Source organism: Hypanus sabinus, chromosome 1 (genome assembly GCF_030144855.1).
Source record: "Hypanus sabinus isolate sHypSab1 chromosome 1, sHypSab1.hap1, whole genome shotgun sequence".
Lineage (NCBI taxonomy): Eukaryota > Metazoa > Chordata > Chondrichthyes > Myliobatiformes > Dasyatidae > Hypanus > Hypanus sabinus.
Window position 1 is genome coordinate 145432077 of NC_082706.1, and position 19312 is coordinate 145451388.

The window sequence follows — 19312 nt, forward strand, 5'->3', positions numbered from 1 at the left end:
AGAGGGCAGAGGTTTAAGGTGAGAGGACAGATATTTAAAGAGGACATTAAGGACAGGTTTCTCTCAAAAGGTCATGGGAATATGGAGCAAACACAAGGAAATCTGCAGATGCTGGAAATTCAAACAACACACACAAAATGCTGGTGGAACACAGCAGGCCAGGCAGCATCTATAGGGAGAAGTGCTGTCGACGTTTCGGGCCGAGACCCTTCGTCAGGACTAACCGAAATGGTGTTCAGGGCCCCAGACAGTCCTTCCAGGTGAGGCGACACTTCACCTGTGAGTCGACTGGTGTGGTATCCTGCGTCCGGTGCTCCTGGTGTGGCCTTCTATATATTGGTGAGACCCGATGCAGACTGGGAGACCATTTCGCTGAACACCTATGCTCGGTCCGTCAGAAAAAGCAGGATCTCCCAGTGGCCACACATTTTAATTCCACGTCCCATTCTGATATGTCCCTCCATGGCCTCCTCTATTGTCAAAATGAATCCAAACTCAGGTTGGAGGAACAACACCTTATATACCAGCTGGGTAGCCTCCAACCTGATGGCATGAACATTGACTTCTCTAACTTCCATTAATGCCCCTCCTCCCCTTCTTACCCCATCCCTGACATACTTAGTTGTTTACCTGTTCTCCATCTCCCTCTGGTGCTCCCCCCCCCCCAACTCCTTTCTTTCTCCTGAGGCCGCCCGTCCCATGATCCTTTCCCTTCTCCAGCTCTGTATCACTTTCGCTAATCACCTTTCCAGCTCTTAGCTTCATCCCACCCCTTCCGGTCTCCTCCTATCATTTTACATTTCCCCCTCCCCCTCACTACATTCAAATCTCTTACTATCTTTCCTTTCAGTTAGTCCTGATGAAGGGTCTCGGCCCAAAACGTCAACAGCGCTTCTCCCTATAGATGCTGCCTGGCCTGCTGTGTTCCACCAGCATTTTGTGTGTGTTGTTGTGGGAATATGGAACAAGTCGACAGGGGAAGTTTGAGAAGTGGAGATAATTACTGAGTTTAAAAGATTGTTATACAGACTCATTTGATAGAAAATGTTAAAGGAGGTGATTCAAATGCAGAAAAATGAGACTAACTCAGGAAACCACCTTGGTCAGCATGGGCCTGTTTGATTCATGCTGTAAACACTGTTCCTAAATATAGGCAAATAGGAGTACACAAGTAAGTATGATGATAGGCATTGATGCCATGGTCCAAAGGGCCTATTCTATGTTGCATAACTCTCTGACTAACGTCCTTTTCTCCAAGTAGAACAATCAGAACTTCTCCAGTCCAACCATAAGCTGAATAAGAAAGAGATAACCACATTAATGGGATTATGTTGTAGAGCATCCAATATTCAGCAGGATTTAAAGAAGCAGCGTTGAAGAGATAGCAGACAGTTGGAAGAAAAATAAGATCGTGATAGTAGATTATTTTAACATTCTACATATTGATTGGGACTGATCCTGTAAAAGGACTGGATGGGATAGTTTGTCAAATGGGTTCAGAAAGTTTCATTCTGTAGAGGTCCAAACTAGTAAAGGCAAAATATTGGATCTCCTATAGGGAAGGTGACAAAAATGTGTGTCGGGGAACACGATCTAATAGTCATAATCCCATTAGTTTCATTTGTGGAGGAAAATTGGACTGGTCCTCAGGTTAAGGTTCTAAATGGAGAAAAGCCAATTTTGATGGCATTGGAAGATTTGGCAGGTGTGGACTGGGATAGGTTGTTTTTTGACAAAGAAACGCTTGGTAAATGGGAGGCCTCCAGAAGTGAAATATTGAGAGTACAGAGTTTGTATGCTCCTGTTAGAACAAGAGGCAAGGATAACAGGTTTAGAAACTTTAGTTTGAGAGATATTGTGGCCACGGTAAAAAAAAAGTTGTGCCTAGCAGCTATAGGCAGGTAGTAACAAATAAGGTACTTGAGAAGTACAAGGAATGCAAGAGAACACTTAAGTAGGAAACCAGAAGGGCGACAAGACGAGTTTGCTCTGGTAGGCAAGGTAAAGGAGAAACCCAAGGGTTTCCACAGATATACTGCATTTAGAGTAAACGAATAGCAAGCGACAGAATAGGTGCACATGAAGATCAGCATGGTCATTTATGCAAGAAGCTGAAAGAGACAGGGGAGAACTTTAAATGGATTGTACTTGAAAGACAGAGTCTATATAACTGAGACAAAACAGTAGAGGGGTCATGAACTGTTTCCAGATTACTGGAGAGGAAGTGCTTGCTATCTGGAGGCAAATTAGGGCCTGACAAGGTGCCTTTTCAGATTTTGTGCAGAAATTGGGCCTGGCAGAGTTACTTAAAACTTCCTTAACTACATGAGGTACTGGAGGGCTGGAAGATAGCTAATGTTGTTCTGTTCTTCAAGAACAGCTCTAAGAAACGATTGGCCAGTGAGCTATCAGTAAAGGGTAAATAGTAAGTATTTTAACGGACAGGATATGTAAGTATTTGGATAGATAAGGACTGATTAGGGATAGTCAACATGGCTTTGTGCATGGTAGTTTTGTCTAACAAATCTTATTTTTGAGCAAATTACCACAAAAGCTCTGAGGGAAAGGCAGTGGATCGTATCTACTGTACATGGACTTTAGCAAGGCCTTTGACAAAGTCCCACATGGGAGGCTGGTCCAGAAGTTTCAGGCTGAAGAAGTCAATTGGATTCAACATTGGCTTAGTGCAGGGGTTTTTAATCTGGGGTCCATGGATAGATTCCAGAAGTCCGTAAACTTGGATGGGAAAAAATTTACATCTTTATTTTCAGGAATCTTTAACTGAAATTTACCATTTCCTTCAATTAAGAATGTGGGCAACAAACAACAGTAGTATCACCAGAACCTGAGTCAGCAATAGAAGTCACAGACACTTTCATATCACATTACAGTTGTTACAATACATTATTCTGAGAAGGGGTCCATCAGCTTCACTGGACTGTCAGAAGGGGCCACAGCATTAAAAAAAATTAAGAACCTCTGACTTAGTGGGAGAATCCAAAGAGTGGAAGTAAATGGTTGATTTTGTGACTGGAAGCCTATGTCTAGTGGCATGCCACAGAGATTGATGCTGGGTTCGTTGTTGTTTGTCATCTATATCAATGTTTTGATGATAACAGCACCTGGCACTCAATGTCAGTAAGACAAAAGAGCTGATTGTGGACTTCCAGAAGGGTAAGATGAAGGAACATATACCAATCCTCACAGAGGGATCATAAGTGGAGAGATTAAGCAGATTCAAGTTCCTGGGTGTCAAGATCTCTGAGGATCTAACCTCATCTCAACATATTGATGCAGTTATAAAGATGGCAAGACAGGGGCTATACTTTATTAGGAGTTTGAAGAGATTTGGTTTGTCAACAAATACACTCAAAAACTTCTATAGATGTACCACGGAGAGCATTTTGACAGGCTGCATCACAGTCTGGTACAGGGGAGCTACTGCACAGGACTGAAAGAAGCTGTAGAGAGTTGTAAATTTAGTCAGCTTCATCAAAGTCTACAAAGCAACAAAGTACCCATGACATCTTCAAGGAGCAGTGTCTCAGAAAGGCAGTGTCCATTATTAAGGACCTCCAGCAACCAGGGCATGCCCTTTTCTCACTGTTACAACCAGGTAGGAGGTACAGAAGCCTGAAGGCAAACATTCATCAATTCAGGAAACCGCTTCTTCCCTTCTGCCTTCCAATTCTTAAATGGACATCGAACCCTTGGACACTACCTCACTTTTTTAATATATCATATTTGGTTTTTTTTGGCACGATTTTTAATCTATTCAATATATGTGCACTGTATAAAGTATACTAAATAAGATTTGCTTATTTATTTATTCTTTTTTTTCTTCTGTTTTATGTATTGCATTGAACTGCTGATGTTAACAAATGCCAGTGATAATAAACCTGATTCTGATAACGTGCTAAACTGGGCCAGTAGTCAGCAAGATTTTTTTTGGGGGGGGGGGGTCATGGACAGCAAATAAGACAAGTTTGCGAAAAAAGTTTTCAGTACATTAGCCTTCATAAATTATAGTATTGAGTATAGGAGTTGGGATATTATCTTGAAGTTGTATAAGATTTTAGTGAGGCCTAATTTGCAGTATTGTGTACAGTTTGATCACCCACCTACAGAAAAGATATCAATATAATTGAAAGACTGCAGAGAAATTTTACAAGGATGTTGCCAAGACTTCATGACCAGAGTTACAAAAGAAGGTTGAATAGGTTAGGACTTTATTCTCTAAAGTGTAGGAGAATGAGGGGAGATATGACTGAAGTATTCAAAATTATGAGGGGTCTAGATATGGTAAATGCAAGCAGGCTTTTCCATTAAGGTTAGGTGAGACAACAAACTAGAACTCACAGGTTAAGGGTGAAAGGTGAAATATTTAATGGGAACACACCAAAGAGAAAATTCTTTACTCAAAGGGTGGTGTAAGTGTGGTGAAAGTGGTGGAAGGGGGTTTAATTGCAACATTTAAGAGAAGTTTGAATAAGTACATGGATGGGGCCGCATGGGATGTATGGTGTGTAAACCAAACCCTTCCATGTACTTATCCAAATTTCTCTTAAATGTTGAAATTGAATGCACATCTTTCCTGTTAGTAAGTGACCAAAGCTGTACACAATACTACAAGTTTGGCCAATATCTTATACAACATCAACATAACATTTCTCTGGTCAATACTTTGACTTATGAAGGCCAATGTGTCAAAAACTTTATGACCCTATCACAAAATACATATTGATTCTACCCATTCCCCCTTCACTTGTGTGTTTATTAGTTCTATCCAAGCAGGAAGTTGTGGGACTAAATCCAAAGGTTTAAAGACAAAATCCAGGCTAACAGTTCTGTACAGTATTAAGAGGTGATACACTGTTGGAGGCAAAGTCCTTTAATAGAAAAGCTGAGACCTTGTATCACTTGCCTGATACACATAAAGGAAATCACATGCAGAACTGAAAAAGGAGCAAAAGGACAGCAAAGGCACTGTTTATTTTCAGACTATAGGCATTCACTCCACTGCCCTGGCCAATGTTTAACACGCCACAACACAAAAAAAACTAATCATGATGCAACAATGTTTGCAAAAGCTCAATGCAGTTCCTATAGCACCTGCCAAATTAATGGTCTCAAGAGGTCTTGCATTATCCCAAGGTTAAAAAAACCTGCCACAATATCCCATACTTAATGTAAATGAGGGCTGGTCTGCAGTACAAGCCCCTTCCTGGTTATGACAGGCAAGGCAATCAGTCAGTTTATCCAGCCACTGATCTGTAACTGGGGTGTACATGCATACATACTCTTGTCAAGATATCAATCAATGAAGGACACCTCACTATTATCCCTTTCATCAAGGGAATTGGGGCAGTGGTCAGCAGACAGTGCAGAAGAACATTATAATAATTATAAGGGATGTAGCCATACAATAAGAAAGGAAATCAAGGAAGCAAAAAAGCCACAAAATATCTCTAGCGATTGAGATAAACAAAAATACTAAGAGATTTTACAAGTACATTCAGTATCAGTGCTGTAATCTATTGTGGAGCCATGGTTTAATGTGATTTTTTTAAATGAACACTTTTCACTTGTGTCTGTGGTGGAAAGAGGATTATCAACATGGTTTTGTTCATGGGAGATCACACGTTGCAAATTCGGCAGAATTTTTTTTTGAGGTGACCAAGATCAACAAAGGGAAAGTAGTAAACACTTTGGTGAAGCCTTTGACAAGGTCTGAATGGTAAGCTTGTTCAGAAGCTTGGGATACATGGGATCCAGGGTGAGCTTACCAGTTGGATAAAAATTGGCTTGCTTGTACAAGACAGAGGGTAGTATTGGAGGTTTTATTGGAGACTTGTGATGAGTGGGGTGCTGCAAGGATCAACGGTGGGTCCTTTATTGCTGGTCATACAGTACTATACAAAAGTCTGAGGCACATATTTATTGTCTATCCAGAGTGCCTAAGACCACTGCACAGTACTGTAGTGATTTTATGCATTGCACTATACTGCTGCCACAAAAAAAAACTAATTCCATGACATATGTGAATGAAGGTAAACCTGATTCTGATATGGGTCTCTATTGTGGACTGAGAGTAGGAAGGGTGCAGGGAGAGAGGAATCATGGTTGGGAAGAGGGGTGGGAGTGGGAAGCACCAGACATACATTCTGTAATGATCAATAAACCAATTATTTTGTATCCTTGCCTTGTGTCTCAGGGCTGGGTGTATCTGGACCTGTGCCATACCCAGTCTCTGCCACCTGTCCCACTGCACTCCACTCTCACCATTCCAAACATCCTTTGCTCCCACCAGATTTACAAACTCGCTCTGTTCCATGTTGAGAAATTCAGTACAGTGCAAAAGTCTTAGGCACCTAAGCTATATATGTGCTTAAGACTTTTGTGCCATACTGTATACATTAATGATTTAGAAAAGAATGCTAGTGACATGCTTAGAAACCTTGCACATCACACAAAAAAGATTTAATGGTCAGGTCTAGAACTGGGAAAATAAGTAAGGAAATGGCTGAAGGACAAGTGCTTTGCACCCCATGAATCCATCCCACCTACTTGTGTTACCACTTATAGCACCATGGAAGTGACAACACCAGTGAGTAGGTTGATAAAGACATAGAGTACATTTGCTTTCATCTGTGAGTATTGAGTATTCAAGTTGGCGCAGTCACAGTCAACTATACAAACATCGACTACATTCTGAGTACTGTGTGTAGTTCAGGTCACAATGCTACAAGAAACTTTGAAGTGGTTCATCAGGATATTGTCTGGATTGGAGTGTTATCAGCTATAAGGAGAGGTTCTCCTTCACCTTATTTGCCAAGGATTTTCTTTCCCCTTCTTTATTCTCTAAATTCAAAATGATCCATTTAGGGAAGTTAAACTTGCACAGTGAATGCCAAGGACCGTGAAAGTGTTATTGAATAGCCAGAGGTTGGGGAACAAGTACACAGTTTTCTGAAAATGGCAACAGAGGCAGAGTGGGCACCAAGGTGCATAGTATGCTTGCCTTCATTGGCCAAGGCACTGACTAAAGGAGTTGGGATATCATGTTACAGTTGCACAAGGGAGTTAGGGCACACTTGGGAATATTGTGTGCAGTTCTATTTCCCACTCTGAAATTTAGATGGAGAGAGTGCAGAAAAGATTCAGAGTTATTCCCTGGACTATAGGGCTTTATTGAGTAGGCTGTGACTTTTCCCTAGACCAAAGGACACTGAGGAGTGATCTTAAGGTGGTTTATAAAATTATGATGGGAATAGAACAGATAATCAGTCTTTTTCTCTGGGTATGGGAGTCCAAAACTAGAAAGCAGAGGAGTCCACAGAGGATGGTGGGTATATGGAGCGAGCTGCCAAAAAAAATGGTAGCAGATACAATTCCAACATTTAAGAAACTTTTTGACAAGCACAGGGATGGGAAGTGTTAAGATACGGTATATGGGCCAACTGCAGGCAAATGGGATAAGCACAGATAGACATCTTAGTCAACACAGATGAGTTGCGTGTTACAATTCTATGAATCTATAATTCCTCTCTGTCAGACTATTTTCTTCCCTCTCCAGAGAAACATACATGGCTCCCTCCCCTTCCCCCACACCAAATCTCAGCTCGAATCTCTGCATCCCCTCCCCCAACTGTGCAGAAACATTAGGACATCAATAAATGTTAATGGATCAACTGAATGAACATGTGTATTTGAGGATCTGTGGCAAACCTGTCTTCACCAGTACTCCTTACCACTTTATAAGGTCACACCTGTATTCACCAGTACTCTACCACCAGTCCTACAAACGTGTACCCAAAGGTACAGCACCAATTTATATCACGGAACATACATGTAAAACAACAAATTTCACAACATATATCAGTGATAAACCTGATTCTGGCAGCTTAGGAATTGCTACCTCCCCTCCATCAGAATTCTGAACAGTCCATAGACACCATCATGTTATTATTTTATTTCGCACTACTTTTTTTGTAACTTATAGTAACTTTATGTCTTTGCCCTGTAATGAAGCTGCAAAATAACAAATTTAACATTATATAAGTCAGTGATAACAAATCTGATTTTGTTATCAAGTGCTTTACCTGTACCCAGTGTTTCCTCCCCACTATTACAAGATAAAATATTGCTAGAAAATTTAAACTCCTCATGAAATATTCTAGTAGTAAATTTATATTTAAATGTTTGGCAGCTGCACTGTGGTGAAGCAATTACACCTCGTCCCGGTTTATGTTCCCCCAGTGCCTGGTGTTCTGAGTGGTTTGACTTGAACTGAACCCGGAGGGGCGACGTGAGGACACGGCAGCCGCTCGGAGCTTTGCCACCCAGCCAGTTACCCCTTGGTGCCCATCGGTGAGCAGAGCTCATTGTTGGCGGTACGGGCCCAGGCCGCCCTTCTCCCAGCCCCCACTGTCGGGGCCCGGTCCCCCGCTCTCAGCAGGCCAGCGGGCCACCAGTGTCCCGGAAGGACCGGCTCCCAGACTTCGTTCCCCGGCTGCTCACTTACATCGCCCGGCAGGCCCCCGGTCGCAGGGCCCGGCTCAGGCCGCCGACTCCCACTGCTCCTGCGGCCGTACCGCTTGCTCAGCTCCCCGGGGCCCGAACCGGGGCCGCCGCCGCCGCTGCACCTGCGCGTTCCCGAACGTCCGCGCGCTCCCGCCGCCGCCAGTGCGCAGCCGCGGCGGCGCCCGGAGCACCAACCCCGCCCGTCCGGCCCGGCGCGGACCCGCCTCTTCCGTCCGCCGCGGGCTGGGGACGCGCCTGGCGTCGGGAAATAATGGCGTGGCCGGTATCCGAGTGCCAGGCTTGTGACAGTGCCCAGTTTCTGAACAATCTCAGATCCAGGCAAGAATCGTGGCTCCAGGTACAAGTCCTGGCCAGGCCCGAGCCGCACCCTCGCCCCCGGCTAATGCTTAGGCTTTCCGGCATTTGCTCAGGTAGAGAACTGGCATGAACACGCTCGCTACTCATGTGTGGGTGCGATTGAGAGTTCTTGGCCCTGGATCCGGGAAACAGGAATTTGCCGTAGAGATGGTACAGCTCCTCATTCCGGTGTTGAACAGTTTCTTGCCCAGTAATAGGTCCTTCGGCCCATCTTCTTTGAGCCTGATGCCTTTCTACACCTACCACCTTTACCCACTCTGCGCCTTTCCTAACCCAGTACAGTACCTGTCCAAAGTCAAGTTTATCGTCAGGTGTCGTTATTGTACAAGCGCATGGAAAAACTTATTTGCCGCAACATTACAGGCACATAGCATCATATCAGAATCAGTTTTGTTATCTCTGATGTAGTGAAATTTATTTTGCTGCAGCTGTACAGGCAGGACATAAACATCTGTATAACGTTAAAAAATAAATACTGCAAAAGGGGAACACTGAATACTATAGACCATTCAGAAATCTGATTACAGAAGGAAATAAGCTTTTTCTATTCACTGAGTGTGGCTCTTCAGGCTCATGTACCTCCTCTCTGATGGTAATGAAAAGAGGGCATATTGTTAATGGTGAAGGTTCTTAATGATGGGTGCCACCTTCTTGAGGCACAGCCTATTGAGGATGCCCTTGATGGTTGTGGTGAACTACATATACCTGTCTGGACATGCTCCCCCCCCACCCGCTGACTGCTCCTGTGGCTCCTCCCATGGACCCCAGTACAAAGGTGATTGGAGACTGAGCCCCGGCCTCAGTCTCCAGGATGTCGTGTGGTGGTCAGTTGCTGCTTGTACTTTCTTCCAGCCAATAAAAGCCTATATCTCGCCTCACGTCTCCTAGAGTTATTGATGTTGCATCAATGGTAGGGAGAGTTGTGCCCATGATGGAAGTGACTGTCTACAACCTTTTGCAGCCTCTTACAATCCTGTGCATTGAAGCCTCCATACCAGGCTGTGAGACATCAAACAGAATGCTGTAGAAATTTTAAAAAGATTTTGGACACTTACAAACTTGCAACAAAATGGAGCTACTAATATGTAAGTTGTGGTAAGGCAAAGGCTACATAATGTCCAGGCAAGGACAGTTTGCAAATAGAGTGCAGACAACTCAGACAAGAAAGATCTTTGAAGAGCATAACTTCATTTTACAGAACAGATTCCCAGATACCTTTTCACTCACTGGAGACAATATAAGAAGATAATGAAAGGATGAAAAACACACACACCAACAAAGGGATAATTGTTTTACTAACTTCGAAGTATCATTGATTGTTAGTTTGTAGTTTTATTGACTATTAACACCTTTATTGTGAATGGGTATTGATCCGGCAAGTAAGGAGTTCAAACATACACAGCTTATCAAATGATCCATTTCCATAACTGCTAATCAATTTTGTATAAAAGTAGCAAACACGAGGAAATCTGCAGATGCTGGAATTTCAAACAACGACGAAGGGTCTCGGCCCAAAACGTCGACAGTGCTTCTCCTTATAGATGCTGCCTGGCCTGCTGTGTTCTACCAGCATTTTGTGTGTGTTGTCTATAAAAGTAGCATTATTTTGTTTTGACTTCAGAACAGTGTGGTGATGGGCTATGCTGTTCTCCTTGTGCACAAGTAACATAAAGTATGATTGATGAATGAGTGTGTGTGTTCAGAGTCCAGTTAATTGGTGACGATACTAGTGTGCCTCCATGATTGCTTCAATCTGTAGGGCCCAGGATAGATCCCCTGAGTTGTCGATGCCCAAGGACTTGAAGCTGCTCTCCTTTTCTAACACTGACCCATCAATAAGGTATGTTTTCTCCCTACTTTGCCTTCTTGAAGTCCTTGATCTTGCTGATGTTGAATGTGAGATTGTTGATTTAACAACATGCTTCCCGCCGATCTACTTCACTTATGTACACCTCCTCCTCATCACTATCTGATATTTTGCCAACAACAATGGTGCACTGATGAATTCATAGATAATGTTTGAGCAAAGCTTAGTCACACAGTGCAAAGAGAAAAGAGCAGTAGGCTGAGTACGCATCACTGAAGTGTGCTTGTGTTGATTGTCAGCATGGTGGTGATGTTATCAATCAGCATCGACTATGGTCTCTTGATAAAGAAATCAAGGATCCAGTTGCAAATGGTGTTACAGATTCCCAGGTTTTGAGGCATGTTGATTAGTACTGAGGGTATGATAGTGTTGAACGTTGAGCTGAACAAACTGTAGCTGAAATATTTATTGCTGTTTAGATGCTCCAAAGCTGAGTGAAGAACCAGTGAGATTGTGTCCACCCTAGACCTGTTGAGGCAGTAGACAAATTGCAGCAGCTCTAGGTCCTTACACAGGCAGGATTTAATTCTAGCCATGACCAAACTCTAATAATAATAACCTCATATAAACAACATTCACAAGGAAATCAAATTAGACAAATTTTGCAAGAAAGAACATAATTAGAATACAACTAAACTGCAGTGATGCCTGGCTTTGTGTCTGTGGTCTTACTTTCATTCTGAATGCTATTTGCTTGCTTTTATTGTTTGCACAATTTGTTTTTTCTCTTTCTCTGCACATTGGGTGTTTGATGGCCCTTTTTTTTAGGGATTCTTTTGAGTTTCCTTGTTTTGTGCCTGTAAGACAAATCTCAAGGTTGTATAATGTATACATACTTTGAATTTTAAAATAAAGTCTATTTTCTTGCTAAGTTACTATACCGAGGGAGAGATTAGGGTTATGCAGGTTGATTGAAGAACTGAATGGTTGATGGGAAGTAGCTGTTTTTGAACCTGATGGTGATGGACTTCAGCTTTCTGTACTTCCTGCCACATGACAGCAGCAAAAAGATAGTATGGTCCAAGTGGTGGGGAATCTTCAATGATAGATATTGCCTTTCTGAGGCAGTGCTTCCTGTAGATATTATCAACAGCAGGGACCACGTGATATACTGGGCAGAGTCAACCATCTGCTGCAACTTCATATTGCATCTATGTGCTGGGCCTAGGACAAAGTCATGCAATGTGTTAATGCCCAGGAATTTAAAGCTGCTAACTCTCTCCATCACCAGCTCCACATTCCACAACACCCCCACGACCACCATGTTTGCCTTTTAAAAGTTGTAATTGTATCTGCTTCCAACACCTTCTCTGGTAATTTGTCCCAAATTATCATCATTTTATGTGTAGAAAAATAACTCTCAGATCAACTTTAAATTTCTTCCATTTCACCTTAAACTTGCACACTCTAGTTTTGCACTCCCTTACCCTGGGAAAAGGCTTACCTGTGTCCCTTGTGGCTTAAAACAGTAAACCTCAATAACACCCCCTTTCAGCCTCCTTCACCCAAGGAAAAACAGTCCCAGCCTATCCAATCTCTCCTTACAAACTCAAGTTCTCCAGTCCTGGCAAAACCCTTGTGAATCGTTTCTGCATCCTCTCCAGCTTAATCATATTCTTCCTATAGCATGGCAACCACAAATGCACACAGTTCTCTTGTATTTATTGCCCTGACTGATGAAGTCAAGCATGCCATTCCTTTCTTCACTGTGCTAGCTACCTTTATTGCCTCTTTCAGAGTCTGAGTATTGAAGAGCATAGAAACAGCCCACAACCTCTATGATAACCAGCATGCGTTTCCATACTAATCCCACTTACAATGTAGAACTGTACAGCACAAGAAGAGGTTCTTCAGCCAACCTGATGCCACTAATCCCTTCTGGCAGGCATTAATTTCACTAGATAACAATTTTTTCAAAGTGTTGTTTCATCATAATTTTTTTGGTTTATGATAGACTGCTTGAAGCTGAACATAAATATAATTTCAAAATTCTTGTATTACATAGGAATTTGGAGAAACAAGATATTAACTTTTTTAAATTATGTGTTTAATTGCATAATGGTGCTGAGCTTTGCAACAATTCAACTAAGCTTAAAATGTTTTGTTGATAATTTTCATTTGTACTCAACATCTGAGGCTTCTTGCTTAAGTGTCCCAACAATAATCAGCCTGTATTGATGGATTCCATTTGCCTTGACACTGTTTCTCCATGACAACAATGTTCTGGTGAAATCATTCACCATGCTCATCACTGACAGTGTCAAGATTTGCAGGGAGGAAGTCCAAATGAATTTGAGTGACATGGTTTTGTATGCTTGGAGCACATTATTAACCAGCTGCATGTAGTTTGGTGCTCTGTAATTGCAAAGAAAACCTTCAACAACCTCCTTGAATGCCTTCCATGTGATTTTCTCTAGTCCCACTAGAAGTTCTTGGAATTACCAGCCATTTATGACTTGTTTGTTTTATGTACCAACAAAAATTCCTTCCTTAATCTTGGCATTAATTATTCTGACTTGAATTATGAATTCAAATAACAAATATAAGCTACTTTTGTTTACAAAATGGTGTGTGATAGGGAAATTTCATGGTGATTTTCATGATCAGCAGCCCAAAATCCTAAAGATACACCCAAATGTATTCAGGAAGCAACATCTTTCTTGTCCAGTGTTTCCTACCCATTGTGCCCTGGTCATTCATATACTTGTCAAGATGCCTCTTAAGTGTTGTTACTGCTCCTACTTCTAGCACCTCTGGCAGCTCATTCCAGATTCCAGATAGTCTTTGATATATGTATTCGATCTCATTAACACATTGGTCATTGGTATTGGTTTATTATTGTTGCAGGTACCGAGGTACAGTGAAAAGCTTGTCTTGCCTATTGTTCATACAGATCAAATCATTACAAAGTACATCAAGGCAGAACAAAGTAAAAGAGTAACAATGCAGAATAAAGTGTAAAAGGTACTAAAAAATATGCAGTGCAGGTAAATGATAAAGTGCAAGATCATAGATGACAAGGAAGATTGTGAGGCCAAGAGTATACTTTACATTACAAGAGATCTGTTCAACAGTCTGATAACAGTGGGTTAGAAGCTGTCTTTGAGCTTGGTTGTACATGGTTTCAAGCTTTTGTATCATCTGTCCAATTGGAGGGAGAAGAAGTGAGAATGTCCGGGTTGTGTGGGTCTTTGATAACGCTGGCTACTTTACTGAGGCAGTGAGAAATATAGATGAGTCCATCAAGGGGAGCCAGTTCTCCCAATGTGCTGAGTTGTGTCTACAACTGTTTGCAGTTTCTTGTGGTCATTTGCAGAGCAGTTGCCATACTAAGCCGTTATGCACCATAGAATAGTTTCTTAGGTGCATCAATAACAATTGGTAATGGTCAAAAGAAATGTGCTACATTTCTTTATCCTTCTGAGGAGGCAGAGGCATTGGTGTCCTCACTGGGGCATAGAAGCCTAAAGACGAGTTTATACACAACTGTGGCAAGAGCTAGCAGTAGTTGATGCACAGTGGCAGATCATGGCTGGACAGCCAGACAGAGTCTCCAGGTCAGAGTAGGCTGGCTCAGCACCGATGGTGGTTAGCCTGGTGGCAGTAGGCATGGTTAGCAGCTCGGATGGCCTTCTGTCACCTTTTTCATGCATTCCAGCATTAGCGAACCAGTGCCTTGGTGGATGAGACCTCCACCATTGACTCCTCCGCAGGAAACAATGGTGGTTGGTGGGCATGAAGCACTTCAAAGGGTGACATACTTGTGGGAGAGGAGGTGAGTAGGTTGTGGGATATTTTGGCCCAGAGAATCTTCTTCCATTTGGAAGGGTTAGAGGCAATGAAACATCATAGAAATTTCTCCACTAGCTGATTGGTTCTTTCTGATGGACCATTGGTCTGCAGATGACAGCCATAGGAAAAATTCACTGAGATGCAGAGGAGAGAGCAGAATGTTCACCAACGGTGGAAGAGGGATTGTGGACCCCAGTCTGACACAATGCCTTGAAGGAAAATGTGGTGGCAAACTATGTTGGAGAACCAGATCCAGATCCGCTGTCTCAGTGACTGATGGAGGATTGGGAAGGACAATGAAGTGAGTCGCCTTAGAAAACTGGTCCACCATCATCAAGATCACCATGGCCCCATCACATGATGAAATCCATGATGATGTAGGACCACAGGAATGGAGGGACAGGTAGAAGCCACAGGTTACTAGAGGGCTGCTGGTTGGAGGATGTGGACTGGACACATTGAGGGCAGGCAGCAATGAACTGACATACATCTACACCAGCGTTGTTTAAAATTCAGAGTTTGTTGTGCACCTGGATATCCAGGGAGGGGTGTGGAGTGGGCCCACTGGAGTGCCTCAGAGCACATAGCTGCCTGCAAATACGTGTATTTATTTGTCAGGTGTGTTGGCCAGAGCAGGCTTATGCTGTTGGACCTGGCGGATCTGGTTCTCAAGATCCTAGATGATTGGGGTGAAGATCTGGGAGGATGGAATGATGGGCCAAAGGTCGATCTCTGTTTTACCTCAGTTGAACAGTCATGACAAAGTATTTGCCTTAGAGTTCTTGGAAGCAGGTTAGATGGTGAAGTTGAATGGCTTGAAGAAGTGGGCCCAGCGACCCTCATGTGGGTTGAGTTAGGAGGTCTGTTGTATGGATTTTAAGTTCTGGTGGTCAGTCCTAATCAGGAAAAGTTCAGCTTTTCCCCATCAGCCAATGTCTCCATTCCTTCAAAGCCCATTTCATAGTGAGTAGCTCCCTGTCCCCTAATCCAAAATGGTGGTTGTAGAGGTGAACCTGCATGAGAAGATTCAAGGGTGTATCTTCCCGTTCGATCCTTGCTGAGAGACTATGGCCCCACTGCCCGTGTCAGATGTATCCACCTCTACCACAAAAGGTACAGAGGGTTGGGACTGGTGGTGAAGCATCTTTAGAGCTTCTTGGAAGCATGGTCCACGGCTGCAGACCAGGTTATCCGTGAGAGGATTTGTGAAGATCTGGGCCATGTGGAGTGTTTTGAATGTACTTTGTATTATCCATCAAAATGGTGATGTTTTGAATCCATGGTAGTCAATGTAGGAATGAAGACCTCCATCTTTCTTTGTGACAAAGAAGAATCCTGCACCAGATAGGGACTGGAATGACCAAATGAAACTGTCCTGTAGTGCATCAACAATATAGTCATTCACGGTTTGGGTCTTAGGAGGAGAAAGGGAGAACAGACAACATCGGGGAGGGATGGTGCCTGGGAGGAGGGCGATCATGCAGTCGTGTGGTCTGTGAGGTGGCAGGGTGCTGGCTTCCCTTTTAATGAAAGCGTTGGCTAAGTCGTGGTAATTCTGTGAGAGGTTGGTGAAATCTTTGGTGAGAGATTCCTTTGTCTCCACAGACTTATGGGATGAAGTCAGCTGAGGATGCAGGCACGTGGGTCCCCAACTCAGTAGTGAACCAGATGACCTGGCAAAGTGAGGGTTGTGAGTGGAGAGACGGGTAACCACATGACAGCAGTGTTGGGTGGTCAATAAGAAGGAACTGGATGAACTTGTGGTGCTCTCTGATGTTCATGTAAATCAGAGATTTGGAAAAGGCAAAAGATAGATGTGTATGCATTACACTCACAGAACATCACAGACCCCCAAAGGACGTATATCAATGATCATAATGCAGAAGAGTGTTGGCGCGTGGCCTAGCAGATAAGGCATTGGTCTAGTGATCTGAAGGTCACTGGTTCGAGCCTCAGCTAAGGCAGCACATTGTGTCCTTGAGCAAGGCACGTAATAACACATTGCTCTGTGACGACACCGGTGCCAAGCTGCTTGGGTCCTAGTGCCCTTCCCTTGGACAACATTGGTGGCATGGAGAGGGGAAGGCTTGCAACTTGGGCAACTACCAGTCTCCCATACAACCCTGCCCAGGCCTGCGCCCTGGAAAGCTTCCAAAGCGCAAATCCATGGTCTCGTGAGACTAATGAATGCCTATAATGCAGAAGGGTGAGAGATAGCCTCAGCAGGAAGATCAAGCTGCATACACTGAATCTGGTCCAGAAAGTTGCCTGCTCCACCGGAATCCACCAGAGCCTCGGGGTGTGCAAGAGGACAGAGAGAGTGAGTCGAGCTATTGAGCTGGAACAGGAGGCGGGGGGGGGGGGGGGGTGGTGGGATGTGGAATTTACCTTGTCTCTACATGGTAGTGCTGTTTTTCCAGACGTAGAGGACATTTGATGCATTGGTAATCTGTGGCTCCACAATAAGCACAGAAGATGTTCCTTTACCAAGGAGTTAAGGGAGCTCCTGACCAGCAAGATTTCACTGGTAAATCATGATGACATTCTGCAGGCTATGTACAATACTTATAAATATACTTCTTTTAAATTAGTCTCACTACAATCTGCAGCATGTAATTTCCCTTTAAGCAATGTACTTTTAAATTGACTTTGTGAACTACAAATTTCAGAGTCCTGAATTTATTTAAATCTTACATCCGTCCCACAATGTAAGGGAATAAAAATCTTCATGTTATACTCCGTCGCAATGTATAGACATTTGAATTTATAAGTCTAATGGCTTGTAGAAAGATGCTGTCCCTTAGCCTGTTGGTCCTGGCTTTAATGCTGCAGTGGCGCTTACTAGATGGAAGCAGCTGAAACAGTTTATGGTTGGGGTGACTGATGTCCCTGATGATTTTCCAGGACTTCTTTATGTGCCTCTACATATCCTTAGTAGAGGGAAGTTCACATTCACAGATGTGCTGCGCTGCCTGTACCACTCTCTGCAGAGCCCAGTGATCAAGGTTGGTGCAGTTCCCGTACCAGGCAGTGATACAGCCAGTTAGGATGCTCTTGATGGTGACCCTGTAGAAGGTCTTGAGGATTTTGGGGACAGAGTGGACTTACCTCTCAAGCAAGCAGGTATGGCACTTTAAGTGGATGAAGGTTCTTCACTGTGGCTGGAAGCACGGCAGGAGGGGGGACTCCAAGCCAGGCCAAAACACAGAGGAATGAGACCCCTACTACCCAGCATCTTGTTAGCAAATGTGCAATCGCTGGAGGACAAAACTGAGGACTAGAGGGAAAGATCATGAATTGCAGAGAAATAAGGGATTTTTGTATTAGGCATAGATTACACCCAGCATGCCACATACGGCAGTCAGATCCAAAGGCTTCTTGATTCACAGGATGGACCAAACAGCTGATTTGGAAAAAGTAGAGGTGTGTGTTTCATGGTAAACTCTTGGTGGTGCTCCAATGTGGCAGTTTTAAAAACGTAGAAAACATACAGCACCATACAGGCCCTTCAGCCCACAGAGCTGTGCTGAACATGTCCCTACCTTAGAAATAGCCTAGGGTTACCCATAGCCTTCTATTTTTCTCAGCTCCGTGTACCTGTCCAGGAGTCTCTTAAAAGACCCTATTGTATCTGCCTCCACCACCGTCGCTGACAGCCCATTCCATGCACTCACCACGCTCTGCTTAAAAAAAACTTACCCCTGACATCTCCTCTGTACCTACTTCCAAGCACCTTAAAACTGTGCCCTCAAACTCATGTTGAACTCACTTTTGTCAAACTCAAGATCCCCCGACCTTGAACACCTAATGATCAAATGCTGATTGTTCTATTTACCAAAGGAGTTCTCATCTGTGATCCTTACCAGAGTTTACATACCACCAGAGGGTGACTATAAACAAGCATATGAGATACTGCATGATGGTGTCACAAAACAATAAGCAGTCCATCCTGACACATTTCAAATCATAGTTGTGGACTTCAACCAGGCTTATCTGAAGAAATCCCTGCCCAATCACATTCAGCACCAGGTTCAGCCCCTGTAGCACCAGAGGTCCCAACACACTAGACCACTGTTATACTGAGATAAACAATGTCTACCATTCCATGCCCACACTCCATTTTAGTAAATCTGATTACTTAGCTGTCCTTCTCCTACTTGAACACAAGCAGAGGCAAACAAGCAAGAGATGAGGACAACAAAGAGATAGTCATGGGAATCAAAGGAGCGGTTACAGAACTGCTTCAAGTCGGTGGACTGGGCCATGTTCCACTTAAAAGTAGTTGTAGATGAGTGTGTCCCCAAAAAATCATCTAGTCTTCCCCAACCAGAAGCCCTGGATGAACTGTGAAATCCGCAATCTGCTGAGAGCCAGATCAGAGGCATTCAAGTCTGACAACCAAGATTGTTACAAGAGGTTCAGATATGATCTCCAGAAAGCCATCTAATACAGCCTCCAGTGCGTCCAGTTTGACTCCTATAATAGAGCCAGTCTTTCTAATCAGTTTATTGAGCCTGTTGGCATCACCCACGTTGACGCCATTGATCTAGCACACTACCACATAGAAGATTGTAATGGCGACAACAGACTGGTAGAACATGTGAAGGAGAGGCCTCCATACTCCAAAGGACCTCAGTTTCCTCAGGAAGTAGAGGTGACATTGGCCTTTCTTGTACACAAACTCTGTTTTGGGGTTCCACTCAAATCTATCATCCAGGTGCACCCCCAAGGTACTTAATGGTCCTCACCACA

The 19312-nt window shown here is 43.5% G+C and overlaps 2 protein-coding genes across 4 annotated transcripts in view; one reads left to right on the forward strand and one right to left on the reverse strand.

Moving 5' to 3' along the window:
• fastk (Fas-activated serine/threonine kinase) overlaps window positions 1-8672 on the reverse strand; it is a 92764-nt gene extending 84092 nt beyond the window's left edge. For 2 of the 3 annotated variants that reach the window (XM_059978366.1, XM_059978374.1), the window contains exon 1: window positions 8525-8672. The gene's annotated coding sequence lies outside the window, so the exon portion shown is untranslated. The remainder of the gene's footprint in view (window positions 1-8524) is intronic. The other variant, XM_059978356.1, reaches the window with a different exon arrangement.
• The window catches only part of LOC132405161 (NADH-quinone oxidoreductase subunit I 2-like), a 212667-nt gene continuing 199944 nt past the window's right edge, over window positions 6590-19312 (forward strand). Inside the window, exons 1-3 of the mRNA XM_059989885.1 lie at window positions 6590-6611; window positions 8379-8954; window positions 10661-10741. Coding sequence (XP_059845868.1) covers window positions 6590-6611; window positions 8379-8954; window positions 10661-10704 — 642 coding nt within the window. The 3' untranslated portion in view covers window positions 10705-10741. The remainder of the gene's footprint in view (window positions 6612-8378; window positions 8955-10660; window positions 10742-19312) is intronic.